This window comes from Actinia tenebrosa, unplaced genomic scaffold, assembly GCF_029948245.1.
Source record: "Actinia tenebrosa isolate PJP-AT-01 unplaced genomic scaffold, QUT_ActTen_1.0 PGA_scaffold7__59_contigs__length_16204524, whole genome shotgun sequence".
Lineage (NCBI taxonomy): Eukaryota > Metazoa > Cnidaria > Anthozoa > Actiniaria > Actiniidae > Actinia > Actinia tenebrosa.
In genome coordinates, this window is record NW_028292584.1 from 14,697,773 (window position 1) to 14,718,635 (window position 20,863).

The following is a 20,863-nucleotide window of genomic DNA, read 5'->3' on the forward strand; positions in this document are numbered from 1 at the left end:
TGTCTGAAAACACAAAGTTTTTAAGGGCACGTGCCTATGGAATGTCATGGAAACGCATGCATTCATTGACGTCCACCAAAACCTACTTCATCACGATGGCAAATCATACGATTTCACGCGTGTGATTGAGAAGCGCTGTAGTGCGCCGCCTCTAATGCTGTGGTCGTTATTTCGATTGCAGACGCCCCATCGATCATATGTCATCATATTTATGATGTGAAAAGATCTCGATAGTTAATAAGACGTTTTTTATTTAAACAGACATGTTTCGAGGTGGTGTTAATTCAGTTCAATAGAAAGTTCTGAGTTTAAAAAGGGATAAGACTCCTAAACTAACAAGACTTATCTAGCGTACGGCCCTCTAAAGTTGTTGGTGCTTCTGAGCTGCAAAAAAAAATTCTCAAAGTTTTCTGTTTTTCTTTCCTCTACAAAAGACAACTTCTAATTTCTGTCTCCGGATGATCCGATTGGGTTCCCTGTGTGTACTGGGTTTCCTGTGGTGATAACTGAGAAGTCAGTACCCAGTCTTTACCGCGTTGTTTTGCCGCTCATTGGAACAATAAAAACATGGACGAAAAGAAGCCAAAATCCAACCAAATATTCAACGAAGTTCGCTACTTTATCCCTTCAGAATGTACCGAGGAGGTATGTAAAAGTGATTCATTTAATATTTACAGCGATCGCACTCGTACATTCTCCATACAACAGCGATCTGTTCTTTTGATCTGCTCAAGTTTAGACTTGCCCAACTCGTCTGACAATATAATTTAATTCTTGGCCCGATTGCTATTGTTTTAGCTGTAAATTGACCTCCAACGTCTCTGCATTCACATATTTCGTAACTGCATTAAGTTCTTTTAGCCACTTTTTCGTCATTATAGATGATATTATAAGCTTAAATTATTTCCATTTTGTCTCGCCAAATTGCATACTGTATTTTGATCCAATTCCGGTTAAAATTAACCAGTGATCTAAGGAATGACTACGCTGAACTACGGTAAGCTTGTATAATTCTTATATTTGAACTTTCATATTCCTAATTCAGGGACAAGAGTAATTTTTAACTTCTGAAAGTGAAATTTCGTTGTTTCATATTGTATTTTTTGGGGGGAATTTTTTTCCATTTTATATAATTTGTATTTGTATTTTGCTCATCTGAATCTCCACTGTTCTTCTGTTTATGGGTTAAGGGTTTATGTATGTATTTCAGTTGCTTGTTGTCTAATACTATTACAATCAAGAATGGAGTAGTTTTCTGCAACCAACTATGTCTGGATTTTTTGCTTATCACTCAAAAATACTAGCTCTCTGAAAGTGTTGAGCATGTTGTCTGCGTACAGAAGTGCGACATCCTCGTTTGCATCCAAAACAACATTTATTCTAATTTGTATTTCATAAAATAGATAAAATAACTTACCTGCTGTGCTGTGCTGTGTGCAGTTATAAAGAATTTGGGGATAGACAAAACAAAAGTGTTGAGCACTACTGCACATATTTGCTATGCTTCTAAGACAGCCAGCTTACATATAGAAAATTTTTAAGAAATAGACTCGTAAATTTCTACCTGGGATCAAAACAATGAAAACAAATATGAAAACAAATCCTATCAATTGAAGGGAATTCTTTTTTCTTTAAAAAGAATTTCGTTTTCTTTACAAGGGTAGCACTTAGAGGTAACAAACCTGTGGCCCTCGATCTAATTGGAACTTAGAAGTTGATTTCTGTGGAGGGAGGAAAACGGGAGAACGCAGAGAAAAACCCTTGAAGCACAGGAGAGAACCAACAAACAACTCTACTCACATACGACACTGAAACCCGGCGGGATTCGAACTCAGGTCGCATTGATGAGAGGCGAGCGCTCTCACTGCTATGCCAACCGTGCATCCCCAGATTGGGAATTAGTGAAAGAGAAATACAGTATACATATATTTATATGGCTGCTCTGATTTCAGCGCCCACCCCCTAATTTGAAAAGCAAAATTTTCAGGACCTATTTCATGTACAGTATAACAAAGAAGACTGGAAACTATTCAAATTTCCTTAAGGAACCCCAGCAATGTTGAGTTTGAATCTTTATTTTTTCAGGTGAAGGAAATTTTGAAGCAAGAAGGGGCGAAGAAGGAGTTCTATATCAGTGATTTGGTAACCCATGTGATATCAGACATGGAGGATGAAGCTTTGATAAATGAAGCAAAGGAATATGATCTACCGATAGTGACGGTTAGTAAGGCATTAAATAACTTAGTCACTATTGATAATAGAATAATAATATTTCAGATGGTAGCACTTAATAGCTAGTGTCTAACCTGTGGCCATCATTTCATAATCGAATTGGAATTTTGAAGTTGATTTTTGTGGAGGAAGGAAAACCCTCCAAGCAACTCTATATTTACATGTGATATTGAGTCCAGAAATCAAACTGGGCTGCAATTTTTGTATTTGCGGCTACGCCACCTTTGGTTTTCAAATAAATTACGATAGTTGCTTGCCGTCAATGTGAATAGAGTGGCTTTTGGAATTAGTTTTACATCGAATACTGAGATTGATTTACATGTACAAAACATCAAGGTGTAGTATCCACACCCCCTCCCCCACCCCCCACAGCGGAATTTAGAATTTTTTGCTGAGGGATAGGGGGGTAAGACAAAGAACAGCAATGACAGAGTTTGCATGGAAGAAAATTGCAATTTCTGGGTGTAGGGAGGTCTTTAAAAAAATTCCTGTGGGGGGAGGGGGGATATGGATAATTTCTTGAACTACACCATTGACTTTTTAATTCATTTTATATATTTTTAGCAAAGTTGGGTGACGACAAGTATGAAAGCTGGAATGAAACTACCGTATCCTTTTTATAGAGAGAAAAACTCCTCTTAGGATTCATTTTTTATATTTTTAAAATATTTTTTGATTATAACTTAGCTCGTTAGATTTTCTTGTATATATTATCTTCTATTTATTATTTGAAATATTTATATGTATTTGTAAATATTGATTTTTATTTTAATCAGTATTAGTAAAGACACATTATTATTTATTATTATTACTGTAATTAATAATCATACTTGTACATGTATATATTTGTTGTATTTGTTGATACTAAATACTGTAGTATCAATGTATACTACAATATATTTATTTTTTGTTTACATTATTTTCCTTGACAAGCAACCATAGAACAAAACCATTCTCTCTTCAAAAAGATGGTTTATTCTCTGGGATTATAATATGCCCCTCCCAGGTATTTACATCCATATGTACTGGGCCTAAATTGATAGCTGCCAGTCATAATTTTTGTTTGTAGTGAGGGCCGTACTGTAAGTTAGATAACTCACTGGGTTAATACGTCACCCTCTTTAAATAAAGTTGATTGATTGATTGACTGATCTGACAAAGGAACCTATCCATTCAAATCTCGGCCATGATTTTGACCAGTATTGAGGTTTGACCAAGATAAAACTAATTTGACTGGTGATCATAGCCAATGACTGAGCATATGTTATTTTAAGCCCTGTACGTATATTATAGTTATAGCCTACCGCAAGTGTTTTTGATCATGAAAAACCAATGGTATAATAATTATGTGACAATTCCAGTCATTGTCTCAGCATTACTTATTGAGTAGAGTTTGTTGGGTCTCTCCCTTGTTTTGAAGGGTTTTCCCCAGATTCTCTGATTTAAAATACTTTCCTCTGCAAAACCTAACAAAGTTAAATACAATTCATCCTGCAACTTAGTTGTGTCATGACTTTGATCATCTCAAACTCTGCTTACTTTTATTATGTCATTGTCTCAGGAATCAAACCTGAGACCCCATAGGTGAGAGCCAAGTGCACTGATTACCCTTGGTTTTTTAATCACAGCAATTATTCTTTTTTAAGGTGGCTGACTACTTTTGAAAATTTGATTTGAGCCCACAATGTGTGAGTGCTTAAAAACCATTGAATAATCTTCAAGATTTATTGAAGACCCATACATGTTTTGAACTTCAAGAGGGCAAAACCCTCAAATTTTTCACAGGACTCATGTTTCTTCCTTAGTTTCGATTTTATGATTTTTTTTGTACAGAGTTTGATCGCTATTTTTCTTCCAAAATATTGTACAAGCGCATGTCATTCTGGAGTGATTATCTCAAAAGCAAGCTCGGGACACCCCATTTTTCTTTGCATTTTTTAAATCAGCAGTAAATTTCAGGTTAAAGAAGTTTCAATTTTCAATTTTCTGTTTATTATTTACCAAAGTAGTCAGCCACCTTGAATAACCAATCAATAATTAATTTAATTGTAGTAAGTCAGTTATGCCCGTCGTGAGGTTCTTTCATCAAGGTAAACCCCAAAATTGAGAGCCCTGGTATGATATTCCTTACATTCTTTCCTCTAGATCCCTTGTGATGATCTTGACAAGCTGTGGGCCATGGTGACGTACCATGGTGGTACATGCCAATTGAACCTGACACCATCTTGTACTCACCTTGTTGTACCTCAAGCAAATGGGGTAAGCATTTTATAGTCAGTCAATTGGTCAGTTGGCCAGTTAATCTGTCTGTCATTCTATCTGTTGTTCAGGGACTGGTCGTATGAAGCCTGAATAGCGCTATCCGGTGGATAAATTATCCAGTGGATAAATCAATACTGTTTTCCAATAAATTTATCCACTGGATAAGCTTTATTCGTTGGATAGCGCTATCCAGGCTTCGTACAACCAGGCCCAGGCAATTTCAGTGTCTGTATGTGAGTAAGGTTCCTTGTTCCTCTCTTATTTGTTTTAAGGGTTCCTCTCGTAGTTCTCTGGCTTTTGTTGCTCTTGCAAAATCAAAAGCTAAATTTTAAGGCATTTGAATTCAGAAGAAAAAGATCCCTCTTCTAAATCCCACTCAAACTACTGCTTCTTTCATCATTACGTCAAACACTCAACATTTAACAATTATTTGTTGAAGGCAAAGTAAATATCAGGGATATTTACCAATACGTGACATTTGAATTCAGAAGAAAAAGATCCCTCTTCTAAATCCCACTCAAACTACTGCTTCTTTCATCATTACGTCAAACACTCAACATTTAACAATTATTTGTTGAAGGCAAAGTAAATATCAGGGATATTTACCAATACGTGAGTCTTCGAGCTGCGAGGTAAATAATCCCCAATGTTCACTGAGTCTGAGATGAATAATATTTTTAGCACAATTGAATTTAATTAATAATGGAGAGAGATTGTTTTCTTCAAATTTTATTTATCTATGCAAGTGGTATACATCAACAAACGAGCGTGCACATGCACGTCATATTTACCTACAATTAAAATATATAACCTACAGGTGAATATTCGCCTGCAGGTGAATATAACAGCATGAGATGTAAATTGTAACCAATGAGCGTACCAGATTTATTATATTCACTTGCGTAAAAATATTTTTGGACTGTTTGTAGGAGAAGTACAATGCTGCCATCAAATCAGAAGGGAAAATAAAAACAATCACACCAAGTTGGATTGTAGACTGCATTAAAAGTGACAAACTACTTGACGAACTAAATTACTTACCATCTGAGTCTACCGATACAACAAACTCGTCACATGATGAGAAAGATCTTGAAAGTACAGATGATTCCATGACAACGCCCTCAAATCCAAGCTTGTGTACTGCCCCCTTAAGAACCACAGACTCAAGAAGTAGTGCCTTTACAAGTCCAGCTACTACAGAATCTAGAAAACAAAATAACAAAAATGAGAAGCATGAAGTGTTAGAAGTAAGAGAAACACCAGTGAAAACGGAAGGAGAAGCAAGTCATAATTACCAATTTGTTGAAAATAATGTCTCTCGGGATGAAGCTTGTGCTGTAAAACTAGAGGCACAAGCTATAGAAGAACATGCCGAGACAACAGAGGATAGAAATGAAATGAGTATGCTACAACCAGAAAACTCTGAACAATGTAAGTAGAAGGATTGGTAGAATATTGACAGTAGAGAGCTTAGATTCTCGTTTACGGCAAACATGAAACGTCAGTTGAACATTAAAAAATTGTTTAAAATTAGTGAAAAGGAATCCTAAAAATCTCCAAGTTACTTAGTAGATAAACAAAAGAATACTTGTCTTTGGTGAGAAGGTTTACAAAAGGTAAAGTGAAATGTAGGGAAACGAGGAAGACGTGGTCATGTTTGCCGTTTGAGGGAATGAAAAACGAGAATCTTAATCTGCCTAGTATTTCTTTTCCCTCTAGACTCAGGCACTTTAAGAGTGCATGTGACATTATAGGTGCCGTGATAGTTAATGACTTTACCGGCGTTTGCATTGCTACGGCCACCCTAGACAAAAATCACAACATTCACTTTGCACTGCCGTCAATCAAACATGACGTCATTTACACATGTTTGGATCGGCCCCGATAGGCTAGGTGAGTGTGGCTCATAATACTTGTAAACAATCGACAAGTTTTAGCGCCTTTTGAATCACACAAGTGTGTAAATGACATCAACGTGTTTGACGTGCATGTCGCGATTTTTGTATGGGATGGCAGTGTAGCAATGCAAACAGTGGTAACAAATTGGTCTTGGTTTCTTTTGTTATGCCCTCCAACATGGCGGCCACATCTTATGTTATTTTAGTCTGCTCATGGTAAGGGATACATGCCACCTATATCACTTAAGCTCCTTATCTCTGGGGCCCAATTACATAAATTTATTAAATCATAGAAAAAAGTCTGAGGCAGTTCAGCAGTAATGCATTCGCTTCTAACCTCTGGGGTCTCAGGTTCAATTCTTGGACTTAATATGAAATTAATTAATTAATTAATTAAATAAAAAATTAAATAGGATTTAGCAGTGGCATTTCTACAGAGTGGCTCTTCATCCACTGTAATTACAATTGGAAATTTTAGGAGTTGATTTTTGCGGAGGGAGGAAAACCGGAGAACACAGAAAACCCTTGAAGCACAGGAGAGAACCAACAAACAACTCTACTCACATATTACAATGAGCTCAGCGGGACTCGAATCCGGGTCGCATTGGTGAGAGGCAAGCGCTCTCACCGCTACGCCACCTGTGCTTCCCGTACACATGTAAACAGAGTTTGTTAGGTCTCTCATTTTTCTCAAGGTTATCTGGTTTTCTTGTCTTTCTGTTTATGTCAATTACTACCAAATTTTTATTTTTAATTATATTTTTAATTTTATATTAACAACTTATTCATTAATATATGATGACAATCATGGCAAAAATCTTCATATTAAGTCAACCTCCAATAAAACTATAAGCTATCTGTAGCTGGAAAACTGTCTGCTGACACTGCAGATCATTAATGCAGGACTGCTGTTAGCTTTGAGCTTTTTAATGTATTCTTGTCGTCTAGTAATTATGTTATTGTAAGCATATAAGTGTGTGGGGCACGCCTCGCCGGGACCTTGAGTCTGTTTGCCTACCTCTCGTCACTCTTGTTTGTTTTTATATCTATTGTTCGTTGTTTTGTTTTTGTTGTTGTTGTTTTTGTTCCTTTCTTCTCCTTTGTAAGTCAAGCGTGATGAAAGCCTCTAAATAAATAATAAATAAATAAATAGAGTGCACGCACTGAACCCATGCACAATAATTAGTACTAATTAGTACTATTTCATAATTTGATAATAATAATGATAATAATTTATTGAATTTATATAGCGCAAATCTCAATTGGGGTATTTTCATTTGCACTGAATCATACAGAATCCTTCGTTTTCTATTGTTTAGTTATCACTATTTAGTACTAAAAATTAGTATTTGTTTCACGGGTTCAGTGCAAGCACTAAATGAATAAGGATAGATAGCAATGCAAACTATACTGTATGTAAAATACTAAGACTATGTATACTGAGAAATCAATCAATTTGCTAATATTTATTATATATATCCAGGTCATATAATAATGCTTTTAATCATTCCTATCTGTCTGTTTAATTTTAGCATTGCTGCTCACTGGATGTGTATTCGTAGTCAGTGACTATCAGGACTGTATGGACCACAGTATCTTAGACACATGGATCGAGGTATGTACAGTACATCTGCTGCTACTAGTCTTTAGGGTCCTTACAAAAATCCTGACATTTCAACCAACATTTAGCCAGTAATGATAAAAGGGTAAATTTTACACCGCGAAAAGATGAAAAAACTTACTGACGTTTCAGCACACTAGTCCTACGTCACAGTGAAAGAGCTCCGACGAAGGACTAGCATCCGAAACGTCAGTAAGTTTTTTCACCTTTTCATGGTGTAAAATTTACCTTTTTATCATTACTGTTTCATTAGAAACACCGACACAGCTCAAACTAGTTTTTTGCAAGTTATCTCTTCTCAACATTTAGCCACTTTATTTTGTTCGTTCATTTTTTGGGGGATTCTCTGCAATTGCAGTTTCAATCAGCGTTTTAACCATACTTTGTTAGTCCTCTTCAGAAGCTCTGGTGTTGTTGAATATCTTTTCTAGTATTGCATTCCATGGCTCAAGATTCGCGCAAGTGTTAAGTGGAATTTTTTTTGTTATGAGTACAGTACCATCTCTATCTCTATTTAACAGGGCTTCTGACAGGATGCGGGGAAAAAAATTGAAATTATGCGGGATTTTTTTCCGGATTATGCGGAGAAAATGGCAAATTATGCGGAATAGGATGCGGGATGACGTCATAATCGAAAAAAATTCTGAATTTTTTTTACAGGATTATACACGTTTTTTTGAAATTTTGCTTCTTTATTTAACTCCAAACTTTGTTTAACTAAAGTTTTACGCAATTATTTACAGTTTTACCTTGATTTTGCTTCTTTATTTGACACTGGCCTTGTTTATCTCAGGTTTTTAATCCACACGTGTAATCGTCGTGTTTTTCGCACTACACGCAATTCTTCTCGATATGTTTCTCTCCAAAACATTGCTTTGAATGTTTTTTTTTTTTTGAAACCTTAAATTTCTGATCTGTTTTTGAAGCTCAACAAAAAATCTCAACGTTACTTACCACCTCACCTCACCTTGCACAACAATATATCGTTTGCATATTCGTAGTTACTGCGCAGTAATAGGTTATCTATTATGTACGCCTTATTATAGGAAATTAACTCGCTCCACAAAATCAAAAATCCTTATAAATAGCATAATTTAAGTCGTGTTAATTTCTTCTCTTTTTTTCCATATTTAACGGCTTCATAATAAATTCATCCATTTTGAGCTATTTTAGAAGTCGCTAGATCTCAAATGTTTACGAGAGAAATATTTTACGCGCGAAAATCTTGTCTGCAAATACACTTCTAGCCAATCAGAAAGTACGTTTTATTTAAGGCTAGTTACCAGGCTCTTTCACGGTTTTTAACTAAGAACGCCTTGTTCCTTTTCATTACACGATGGCGTATGATTCAATATACAGTTTTAAACGCTGTTTATTGCTTGAAATTTGGTAAGTTAAACAATAAAAAATTCGTAATATCATCAAAATAAGAAAACGTTATAATACATTTCTTCTTGATTATTAAGTTTTCTCTAGATTTTTGACGAATTATGCGGGATTTTGCCGGATTATGCGGGAATCGTTCGATTGTGCGGAAAAAAGGCGAATTATGCGGGTCCGCACCCGCGCATCCTGTCAGAAGCCCTGATTTAAACACTTGTTGGCAGAATTTTGGCATGTTGTTGTGTCATGAAACACCGGCTGGCATGACAAGTCCAACGTTTGACCCAACTTTCCTATCGTAGGTCATCAAGTCAAATGGAGGTCAAGTTGAACCATTCTACACTCGGAGATGTACTCATCTGCTTTGCCTGAACAAGTGCGGCAAGCTGTACCATAAGGTAATAGTATGACCTTTTAAGCCAAATCCATGGATAGATTGACCTATTTACTTTGGGTCTTATGCTTCCCCATTCCAGACCATGTGTCATTCTCTTGAGAATAAGATTCTTTGTTTGAGTTGTATCCATATTCATGTGTCTTCTCATGTGCAACTGTTAAACAAAGAAATGATACTCTAGGGAATGACACATGGTCTTGAGAATAAGATTCTTTGTTTGAGTTGTATCCATATTCATGTGTCTTCTCATGCGCAAACGTTAAATAAAGAAATGATACTCTAGGGAATGACACGTGGTATGAAATGGGAAAACATTATGCCCCCGTGGAATATCTTAAGGTCTATTTTAGTTTTGTCACTGACTAAACTTGTTCTCAACTCATCTTTTCAAGGCCTTAGCTGATGGTAAGAAAATAGTCACAGCTCATTGGCTTAACGATATGCTCTCAGACAAGAAGATGGTCAAGCCATCAAATCCTTTGCACTTTCCTGTTCCTTTTCCTTACAAGATGCCTGAATGCAAAAACCTGGTAAGCAAGCAATGTCTAACCTCCTTCTTAGGAGGGCTTCAGAAGGAAAATATCATGAGGGGATTTGGTTCCCTAGAGACCCTCTTTGTACCATTGTACAGTACCTCAAATTTGTCACGATTTTTTAAAATTTATTTTTTATTAATTAGTTTAGTTTAGTTTAGTTTAGTTTAGTTTAGTTTAGTTTAGTTTAGTTTAGTTTAGTTTAGTTTAGTTTAGTTTAGTTTAGTTTAGTTTAGTTTAGTTTAGTTTAGTTTAGTTTAGTTTTATTATTTATTTTTGATTTTTTTTTTTTTAATTTTTTTTGTCTTTTCTTGTTTTTTGTTTTGTTTTTGTTTTCACAAATTTTACAATATTTTTCCTTATTAAAAGTATATATTTTCTGAAAGCTAAAAAAAATGTCTACTAATCTTTTTCTTTTCATTCTCTCTAGTCCATAACAGTGACAGGATATACAGGTGCTGAGAGGCTCTTAGTCAAGAATATGATCTTCGTGATAGGAGCCACATATACAGGATATCTGTCGAGGTCAAATACTCATATCATATGTAAAAGGTAAACACTAATACTTATACATGCTTCAAGAGTTTCGTGCTACTGCTCTAAGCGCATACTCAAGGGGTTAAAAAGTGGAATCAGGGGGGTCAAAAATTGCTATAATTTTTTTGGTATATTTGATTTGGAATTAGCTTAACGCTACTTGTTCTTGAATATTTAATGGCAATTTTGCTTGATAAGAAAAATACAATTAAAACGCAACGCTTGTGGCTCATGTGAAGTTCGACGTTTGACCTGGGTTCAATGTAGTCTATTAAACCTAGCAACTATTTTTTTATTTAATGATTCAATCATTGGCAATGCTTTGTTTTTTATCAGCTCAGTAGGCGACAAATACGCCAAGGCAAGAGAATGGGGAATACCTTGTGTGAATGCTAAATGGCTTGGAGATATCGTTACATGTAAGTTATAAATAAGGAATATAAAACACCACACATGTCTCTGTACTGTGATATAAACACGCTGGGAGCTGTGGGTAATGTATACAGTATGAGTGACCGTGTTGTATCAGATATACAAACTCGAGGCGTAGCCGAGCATTGCCGGGCGTTATAACAGTTTCATATTATTATAATATTCTTTATATTTTCAGCTGCAAAGGTCCCTCCCTGTGCCCTCAAGAGGTATTCAGTATTTGGAGAGGACGACGACTTATCTGCGAATATGGATCATGTAAAAGACCTCATTGGTAAGAAGCGATTAGGCTGAAAGTTTTTAGTCTTGCTCTTTGGGCATAAGTTTGGTTTTCTTTTCCTGTTAAGCGTAAAAACCCATATATTTTTCATCAACAAAATCCCTAAAAAATCTCCCCCCCTCTTTTTGTCATGTTGCTGCCTGCCTGCCTACTGGTCGTTTGGTCGGTCATTGGTCCGTGTAATACCTTTTTACTCACAGTAACATTGACAATCATCTTTGTTGTAGGTGCATGGGCGAATGACCCTACAGTACCCGATAACACAGTAGACAATAAGGTATGGAGGTTTTTCTTAGCATGAGTAATTTCATTGTTGCGTGTTGAAGTTGAAGTGACACATTTTATTCTAAGGAATCCAAAGGAATGAAAAGAAAACAAGCTGAAGTTGAAGTAAGATTAATGATAAATATTTGTAATGATTTGATACTGACTATATTTTTAGTGCTTTAGTCTCTCTTTACTTGCTTGCTTGCTTGCTTGCTTGCTTGCTTGCTTGCTTGCTTGCTTGCTTGCTTGCTTGCTTGCTTGCTTGCTTGCTTGCTTGCTTGCTTGCTTGCTTGCTTGCTTTGCTTGCTTGCTTGCTTGCTTGCTTGCTTGCTTGCTTGCTTGCTTGCTTCCTTCCTTCCTTCCTTCCTTGGTTGGTTGGTTGCTTCCTTCCTTCCTTCCTTCCTTCCTTCCCTTTATCTATTTATTTATTCATCGATTCATTAACTACCCAATGTCAAGTTTCCCAACTATTTATTTTTCTATTTCCATTTTGCCTTTCATAATTAGGAAGCGGAGGTCGAAGAATCGCAAACCGCTAAGAAACAAAGGTACGCCTAAATACACTCTCATTCACCTTATATACCCTGGAGGAAAGTGAAAGTAGCTAAAAACAGGCACCACATTCGATGCTAAAATGTAGACTGCTTTCTCTTATCCTTTAGATTTTCAAATTCATCCAACATTGAAATGAATAGCAATACGCCTCGTGTTCTCTTTACTGGTCTGTCTATTGGGAAAGTATCCACTTTAATGAAGGTATCATAATATATATACACTTATTTCAAAAACCGTTGTCGATCGTCTGAGATGGGTGATCTAAGACTAATAAATGGAATTTTGGTGCCTTAATATTTTTTGGCTGAAATCAAAGGCCATGCTTCATATTCCAATCTAAAAGGAAAATAGGTTGTTCCGCTGTGAATATATTACGTTTTGCAGCGTGTTACTAGGTCTCAGATGTCAGATTTCAGACCGACTGGCAACGTTTTTTGAAAAAATATACAAATACCTAGTCAGTCATTGCAGGTCATGACACTGATCTGTACATCGTTTCATATTAGAGCAGTTTTCGTATGACCGTGAAAAGTTCATGGCACGAACACGGTCGTGACACGACAATTCGAAAATATGAAGGCATTAAAAAAACGTCTCATTCAACACTTCCCGCTCGCCTACGAAGGTTCGTGCTGTAAACCAGACATAACTAGTCAGATAAAATTATGGAGTCAACTCGGCTTCAATAATTGCTACCCAGAGTTCCTTTCAGTCTAGTCGCGTAGGCTTGAGTTGGGAGACGACAACATTTTTTCGAATTGACTGTGTAATCAGGTCCTATGGTCATCTGCTCCTTTTCAAAGTAGTTTCTACCGTGACCTACTTCAATTTTTCATCTTGGAGCGTTTCATACATGAGCCCCGGTCTCGGGAGAATTGAGCAACCCCTCCGCACGCAATGGAAAAAAAGTAGTTTTTTTTTCTTTTTTTACGTTAGATTTTTGTATTTATTTTACAGATGTTAACGGAGTTAGGTGGCGTTGCTGCAGATTCACATCGAACCTGCACGCATCTTGTCGCTACTAAAGTAAGTGTTCTTTCCATATTCGAAAGCCTTTCTGTTATTTCAGCAATACTCCAGTTTCTAGTTCTCTTTGCTAAGCCTTAGTCTCAGTTGTGCGTTATAATATTCAGCTATTCAAGCAAAACTCGTGGCATTTTAATCAACTCGTATTGTTCCGTAGTACCTGCATTCCTTACTATACAATGGACCTTAATAAAAGAAAAGAACACATTTGTACACAATCGAGACTAAGACTGAGCAAAGGTGAACTCGAAATGGGAGTATTCAAAGCCCTATCACCTTCCCCTCCTGCTCTTCCGTTCAATATCTTCACACCCAGAAGACTATCAAACATTTCAAGGTTGAGGAAAAACTGGGTCGAGTTGGCATTGCAGTGCATTGTGGGCTAATTTGAGGGTACGGAATAGACGCCATCTTGGAAATATGTCCCTAAAACATTTCCAAATGCCAATCCGACCCAGATTTTCCTCGGAATGGCTTATAAGGATAACTGTGAGCTTTTATTCATACCTTCTTTAAAATATTAATAAAATATTGATAATTTTTTCCCCTATAGATTATTCGTACCGTCAAGTTCCTTTCTGCCATCTCCATCGCGCAATTCATAGTTACGCCTAACTGGATAGAAGAAAGTTTTGAAAAGAAACAATTTTTAGGTACTCGCTAACACCCTTCTCCTCTCCTCTCCTCTCCTCTCCTCTCTCCTCTCCTCTCCTCTCCTCTCCTCTCCTCTCCTCTCCTCTCCTCTCCTCTCCTCTCCTCTCCTCTCCTCTCCTCTCCTCTCCTCTCCTCTCCTCTCCTCTCCTCTCCCCTCCCCCTTTCGCTCCACGTTGATTTTCTATTTTTTCCTTCAGATCCAAAGTCCTTTTTATTAGAAGACGTTGAAGCCGAGAAAGAACTCAATATAAGGCTGTCCGCATCGATCGAACGAGCACAAAGCCACAAACTATTAAAGGTAATCATTGGAAAACTTGTTTCATTATACTAGTTTATGATGATGCTCTTAATTCGCGTAAATCATATCCTGCTACCAATGGATTCTTTCATCCTGGGCGTAATGTTTTTGCTTTTCAGACCACGTGCCATTCTCTTGAGAATACGATTCTTTGTTTGAGTTGTATCCATATTTATGTGTCTTCTCATGTGCAACTGTTAAACAAGGAATTCCCCAATTTCACTATGACGTCACATTAAAACAATCTATTGTTTAAACGCAAAGGATCATGGTCGTCGGAGGGGGGCAAATCAACGCAAATTCACCGAAAATTGTTCTAAACTGACCCGTATCGATCCACGAAGAGAAGTAGAATAGTCAGCAAACGCTCAGGATATTTTTTAGTACATATTAACACACATTATATCTGAAAACCAGGCCATTTTAGATTAAACTGTTTCGCTAGAAGCAAATTTTGTTGAATTTTCTATTGGATTTGGCGATTCTATCCCCCACATAAACAAGCAGTGATGTCATAGTGAAATAGGGCAATTGAAACTGTAGAGAATGACACGTGGTCTGAAATGGGAAGACTTTACGCCCAAGCTAAAATTAAAGAAAGAAAGCCCTCCTTACGTCATACCCAAAAGATCGCTTTGCAGCACGTCGGGTTGTAGCCTAATTTGGAAGATATAATAATAGTTTTCCAATTTTCAGGAGAGTGATATTTTGTTTCGTTTTGTCCTTCAAATTGAGCTCCTTTGACGTCACCTGCAAGGGGTCTAGATCGTTTTTATTTTTGTAAATCTGATTTTTGCTCTCAGGACGTGCAAGTCTATGCTACGCAGAATGTACAACCATCACCATCGTCTCTGAAAGAAATCGTAGAAAGCGCTGGCGGCCAGGTCAGTGTTGAATAAATAGAAAATGAGCGCGAGTGCAGTTATCTTGTTTCGTATAGAAGTGTTGAAGGAACAAAAAGCGCGCGAGGATTAGCAGAAGATTCGAGTGGTGAGAAGGACGACGCGCAGTAAATCTATAACGTTAAAAAATTCTAAGATTTTCTTGTTTCGTAGTTTTTAACGTCGATTCCATCAAGAACCATGCTTAGAAACTTGAAAAACAGCAAAACAAAGGAGGTAGAATGTCCTTATTCTGGGTTTTTTGTCTTCTCTTCTGTCTGCTCTTATCGCTGAGTAGAGGAGAGGGAGGAGAGGCAGCGGAGAGGAGAGGAGAGGAGAGGAGAGAGGGAGAGAGGAGAGGAGGGGAAGGAAGGCCGACGGAAGGAGGAGGGAGAAGCGCCAGGAAGAGACGAAGAGAGAAGCAGAGGAAGCAGGAAGAACGCAGAAGAGCAAGGCAGCACAACCGAGGGCCAGGAAGAGAAACAGCTCTCCTCTCCTCGCAACATCAATCTCTCTCGTCCTCTCCTCTCCTCTCCTCCTCTCCTCTCCTCTTCCTCTCTTCTTGTTTGTTTATCTTCTTCGTATTTACCGATTCATTTTTACAGCCATTTTATTTGTATTTCTAGGGTAAACCTTCATTGATAGTTGTAACATGCCAAGAAGATTTGGAACTATGCGATACATTCACCAAATGTGGAATTGGTAAGCTTCTTCGTCCTAAGATTCCATCATTGCCCAAATATTTTGTTGTTGTTGAATTAAAAAAACATTCGAGTGTGCGAACCTCAGTTCATATTGTGAATTATAAAAAAACGTTGTTTTCATTTTTCTCTGTGCTTCAGATATTCACAGCACGGAAATAATTCTAGGAGGTGTGTTGAGTCAAGAACTAGATCTCAAAACGTATCCTTAATATTGTTATAGTTTGTTATTGTTCGACGTCTGCTGTTTTGTAATTCTTACTGTTGTTGCTGTTGCTGCTGCTGTTGCTGATGTTGTTGATGTTTTTGTTGTTGCTGTTGTTGTTGCTGCTGCCACTATTGTCGCTGTTGTTGTTGCTGCTGCTGTTGCCACTGTTGTTAGTGTTGTTGTTGCTGCTGCTGTTGTCGCTGTTGTTGTTGCCGTCGTTATTGTTGTTGCTGCTGTTGCTACTTTTGTGGTTGCCGTTTCTGCAGCTGCTGTTGTGTAGATGGTAGTGCTGTTGCCATTCCCATTTCACTCCCATTTCAATATCCCATGCACTTTTTCAAGACAAGTTCGTACCTTAACCAATACGTCCAGATACAAAGTAAAGTTTAAGTAACAGAATCACATGGGAATGGTATTATTATCTGTATCCTCTTCATGGTCTAGTGGACTAATCTCCTTCCACTCCCCTCCCCCTCCTCCTTCCCCCTCCCACCACTACCACTCAAAGGAGTGTTTCCCAGGATTCATATTTTTAACATTTTATTATGGATTTTTATAAAATGTGCATGGAGTGATGATAGCATGCAATGTGGGCACCCTTCTTGCTTGATCATAGTACTTTTCTGATGATTCAATGTGGTCTAACTTGGGTACAAACAACCTTATCGTGTCAATAGTCCCCTTCACAGTTCCCTGTGCCATCTTGAAAGGTAGCCGTGCCTTTGCATCAAAGCGAGATGAACGGTGAGCTTGCAATGATAGAGGCGTTAAAAAAGGCGATTAAAAAAGGTCTCTATCATTGCAAGCTCACCGTTCGTCTCGCTTCGATGCAAAGGCACGACTACCTTTCAAGATGGCGCAGGAAACTGTGAAGGGAACTATTAGACATTCCGAGGTTGAGGTAAAACTGGGTCGAGTTGCATTGCATTGTGGGACCGTTTTAGGGAACGAAATAGACGCCATCTCGGAAACATGTCCACTAGAACAGTCCCACAGTGCACATCAATGCGAACTCAACCCCCGAATGTTAATATGTTATTACTTAGACAAGGACAAGAGACATGACCGCCATGTTGGTTGACATAATAAAAAACCAAGATCAAATCTTTTGTGCTAGTCTTCCAACATGGCAGCTATGACGTCACATTCACATTGACAATAGACATGGCCACCATGTTGGTTGACATAATAAAAAAAACAAGATCAAATCTTTTGTGCTAGTCTTCTAACATGGCGGCTATGACGTCACATTCACATTGACAATAGACATGGCCGCCATGTTGGTGGACATAATAAAAAATCCAAGATCAAATCTTTTGTGCTAGTCTTCCAACATGGCGTCTATGACGTCAACTAACGAAGCAGAAATAATTTTAATGTGATTTCAATATTATCAAACATTAGAGAGAACTATACGAGGCTGGGCCTTTCTAGTACTCTAGTGTTGTATCGTTCAAATATATTCGACCTTCAATCTTTGTGTTTTAAATTTTAGTATTTTAGTTTTTGTTTAATTGTTTTTTGTTGTTTTTTTTGTTTGTTTGTTTGTTTTTTTGTTGTTGTTTTTGTTTTTTCTTTTTTTTTTTTTTTTTTTTTTTTTGTACTGCAAGACAGCCTTTGTTTAAAAACAAAAAACATAAAAGAATTAATTATTAGAGATGTTATTCAAAACCACTTTATCTTTGCCACCTCCTCATAGCGTAATCGAAGCCCTAATTTTATGATTTTGATAAGATAAAACACCTTTGTCATTAAATACTATTCAACGAGAGTAATGTTATTCTTAAACTGGAGTAGATATGTCCGTTTACTTAAAATCGTGATAATAATCACCTCCAAGATCGATCTTGCAAGATATTTTTTGTTTTTGTTTAGGCCTCTTATATTATCTGTGTTCTTTTGCTCCTCCTTTTTAAAAGATTGAAATTTCAATATTTACGGCTTTTAAGGTGACGTTCTACTTTTGAACGTTGGATTTGAGCCCACGATGCGCGCGCTCAAAAACCGCTGAAAAATCTACAAGATTTTCTTGAAGAACCATACGCGTTTTGAGCTTCAACACGGCAAAACCCTCAAATTTTGCACGGGACTCTCTGTTTTTTAATAGTTCATTTGAAAAAACTCCTAAGAATCTAGGTTATATCAACTTGTTAGAAAAAGTTTATATTTCTAACACATGAAAAAATAAATTTTTGTAGGGATTTTTGTTCGACTTTATGAGATTTTTTAAGAGCACCGAAACTACAAAATATGACAAATCAATGTATCTTTTTGTCAAAAATACCCATGTATTATTGTAGAATGATTGACTAGCCGTCATTCGTACAAATCATATATTCTGCAAATATGAATCTTAATTTTTTTCTAATCACTTCCGGTGGCGCAAGTTTCGCACCAAATGCTCGTGCGTAGGCTTCCATTAAATGCCGATTATCTCGAAAACGAGCTCGGGACACCCTATTTTTCTTTCCAGATTTGGAATCAGCATTAAATTTCAATTAGGAAAATCGAAGTTTAAAAAAAAGGTTTAAATCAATTTCCAAAAGTAGGCAGTCACCTTAACTTATAGATGGAATTGGAATTTATCTTGTGCAAATCAATGACTGTCACCCAGGCTAGGTATTAACTTGTCCTCGAACGAGCAAATTCGCCATCAACTTTTTATTTGAGGATTGACATGCACCGTATTAATAATAGATAAAATTGTTTAGCCCTTCCTGTTCGTCTTTCCTTGGGCTATGAAGTTTGACAGCTTGTTCCTGCTACTCGTGCGGAGCTGAGAAGCTTGTTCCGTCAAAATATAGCTTGTTCCTTGAGAGGGAAAGACAACAATCTTGACGACAATCTTTTCCTTTCCTTACCTTACCTTTCCTTTTCTCGTCGTTTTATTTTTATTTCTTATTAATATTTTTTCTTTGCTTTTCTTAACTTACTTTCATTACTTCTGGCCTTCTCCATTGCTGAAGACCAGGATTTCTTAGACTTCTGGTATAAGAGCGCATGCATTAAAAGACTTGGCAAATACTCAAAAAATATATATGTTCCTGATTATAAATTTTTATTTTGATCAAAAATAAACACGGAACTCTGTTTGAAAGCAAAATTTTCATAGATTGTATTTCACTTTCGGAAAACTGCGCATGCGCAAGAATGGATTATGCCAGCGTCGACACTAGAGGAAAACGTTTGCGCATGCGTGCATTTCAGCACGTTTTCTATGAACTTTGAAGAGTTCGAGTGAGAGAATAAATGTTTGTTTTCTCAAAGTATAGCAAAAAATTTCACGAGTATACTTTATTAAATAACACAATATGAAAGAATTAGCCTTAAGTTTTAAGCATGGACACTAAGTTTTGGCATTTTGGGAAGTCCAATTTATTAGGCATGTTTGAAATTTGACTAATTTGCATAAGGATTCAGATCATGCGCAGACCTTTTTCACTCGTGTCGTCAGCGCCCTCGTTCTTCGCCGTAGGCCAGAAGATACGCAGGCTCTGGGTACGAGATTTCATTTTCTATCTTAGTAGTTTCTTCTCTTTTTGTCGTCGTTTTTTGAAAAGCGAACTACTTCATTTTCTCTTGAATAGAAGCAGGAACACCGAAGGAAGGAAAACAGTAGGAATCTCTTTCTTCCGTCCTTCCTTTCTTTTTTTTCTAGAACAAACATGAATTTATTACTAAATTTATTACTTCATTGTCGTCGCTTAATGCAAGGCCAGCAAGTGAAAATGAAATAGTTAATTTTCTCTTGAAGCGAAGGAAGGAAAACCTCCCTCTTCTTTCTTTCTTTCTTGCTCTTATTTCGAGAACAAACACTTCATTACTAAAAATACTTCATCGTCGTCGCTTAATGCAAGGCAAGCAAGTGAAAATGAAATAGTTAATTTTCTCTTGAAGCGAAGGAAGGAAAACCTCCCTCTTCTTTCTTTCTTTCTTTCTCTTATTTCGAGAACAAACACTTCATTACTAAAACAAAACTAGCTCATAAAAAATAAAACAAACCAAAACACATTCAATAGTTAATTAGTTAAACTCATTATAACCTAACTCGAAGCTTAATACATCACCGACACTAGTTAGATAATTCTTTTGCTTCCCACTGAAGCTTAGCGCTAACCGACATTGAAACACTTCAAAAAGGCCGCTATTTGTTGCTTTTTGGATTTTACAGAATTCGTTTTTTTTGATTATGTAATTATCCATAAAATACCTATATTTCTCCTTTTCGAAAAACTGATATTTGTATTCAAGCTATTAGTTTATAAATAAAAACTTTTTATAATATTAAAAAGCTTCTTGAGTTGATTTTATGGATGATTACATAATAAACAGAATATTACATGGGCGCTTGGAGATACGAAATTTATCTTCTCGTGTTAAAAATCTCTCACTTGTTCTCTGCGCTCACTCGTGAGAGATCTTTTCAACACTCGAAGATAAATTTCGTATCTCCTCGCGCCCATGTAATATTCTCTATATAATGATTGTGCTTTCTGACGTAAAGTGGTAACTCAAAATATATTTTGCTTTTTCGTAAACCCCCGAGGTGTAGTTAACTATCCGATTAAGCTTTGTTTTGACTAGCGCAGATAAATATCTGTGAATTAATGAATTAATTGACCTTTTTTTCATTGAAAACATTATTTTACGGCATTATAAAAATATTCGTCTCACTGTCCTTCGTATTATTATTGTTAT

The 20,863-nt window shown here is 36.7% G+C and overlaps 1 protein-coding gene across 2 annotated transcripts; it reads left to right on the plus strand.

Annotated features, from left to right (window-relative positions):
* Positions 1-514: 514 nt before the first annotated feature.
* LOC116296857 (PAX-interacting protein 1) lies at positions 515-17,641 on the plus strand. 2 transcript variants are annotated; one of them, XM_089040395.1, is made up of 24 exons: positions 515-645; positions 2,086-2,220; positions 2,797-2,840; positions 3,175-3,238; positions 4,378-4,491; positions 5,424-5,925; positions 7,925-8,007; positions 9,699-9,794; positions 10,186-10,323; positions 10,757-10,878; positions 11,200-11,282; positions 11,474-11,569; positions 11,803-11,852; positions 11,927-11,965; positions 12,350-12,390; positions 12,505-12,598; positions 13,355-13,423; positions 13,977-14,076; positions 14,275-14,375; positions 15,179-15,259; positions 15,431-15,493; positions 15,883-15,958; positions 16,099-16,159; positions 16,538-17,641. In XM_089040395.1, the coding sequence occupies exons 1-24, from the start codon at positions 568-570 to the stop codon at positions 16,557-16,559; spliced, it is 2,352 nt and encodes a 783-aa protein (XP_088896521.1). In that variant the 5' UTR covers positions 515-567; the 3' UTR covers positions 16,560-17,641. The 2 variants fall into 2 exon arrangements, with proteins under 2 accessions (XP_088896521.1, XP_088896522.1); XM_089040396.1 differs by lacking the exon at positions 515-645 and adding an exon at positions 880-997.
* Positions 17,642-20,863: the final 3,222 nt, after the last annotated feature.

Bases quoted from the DNA above. Each gene is read 5' to 3' on its own strand.
- LOC116296857 (XM_089040395.1), top strand. From the start codon at position 568: ATGGACGAAAAGAAGCCAAAATCCAACCAAATATTCAACGAAGTTCGC. The intron at 2,221-2,796 runs GTTAGTAAGGCA...ATATATTTTTAG, and splicing joins ATGATCTACCGATAGTGACG to CAAAGTTGGGTGACGACAAG. The intron at 10,879-11,199 runs GTAAACACTAAT...GTTTTTTATCAG, and splicing joins ACTCATATCATATGTAAAAG to CTCAGTAGGCGACAAATACG.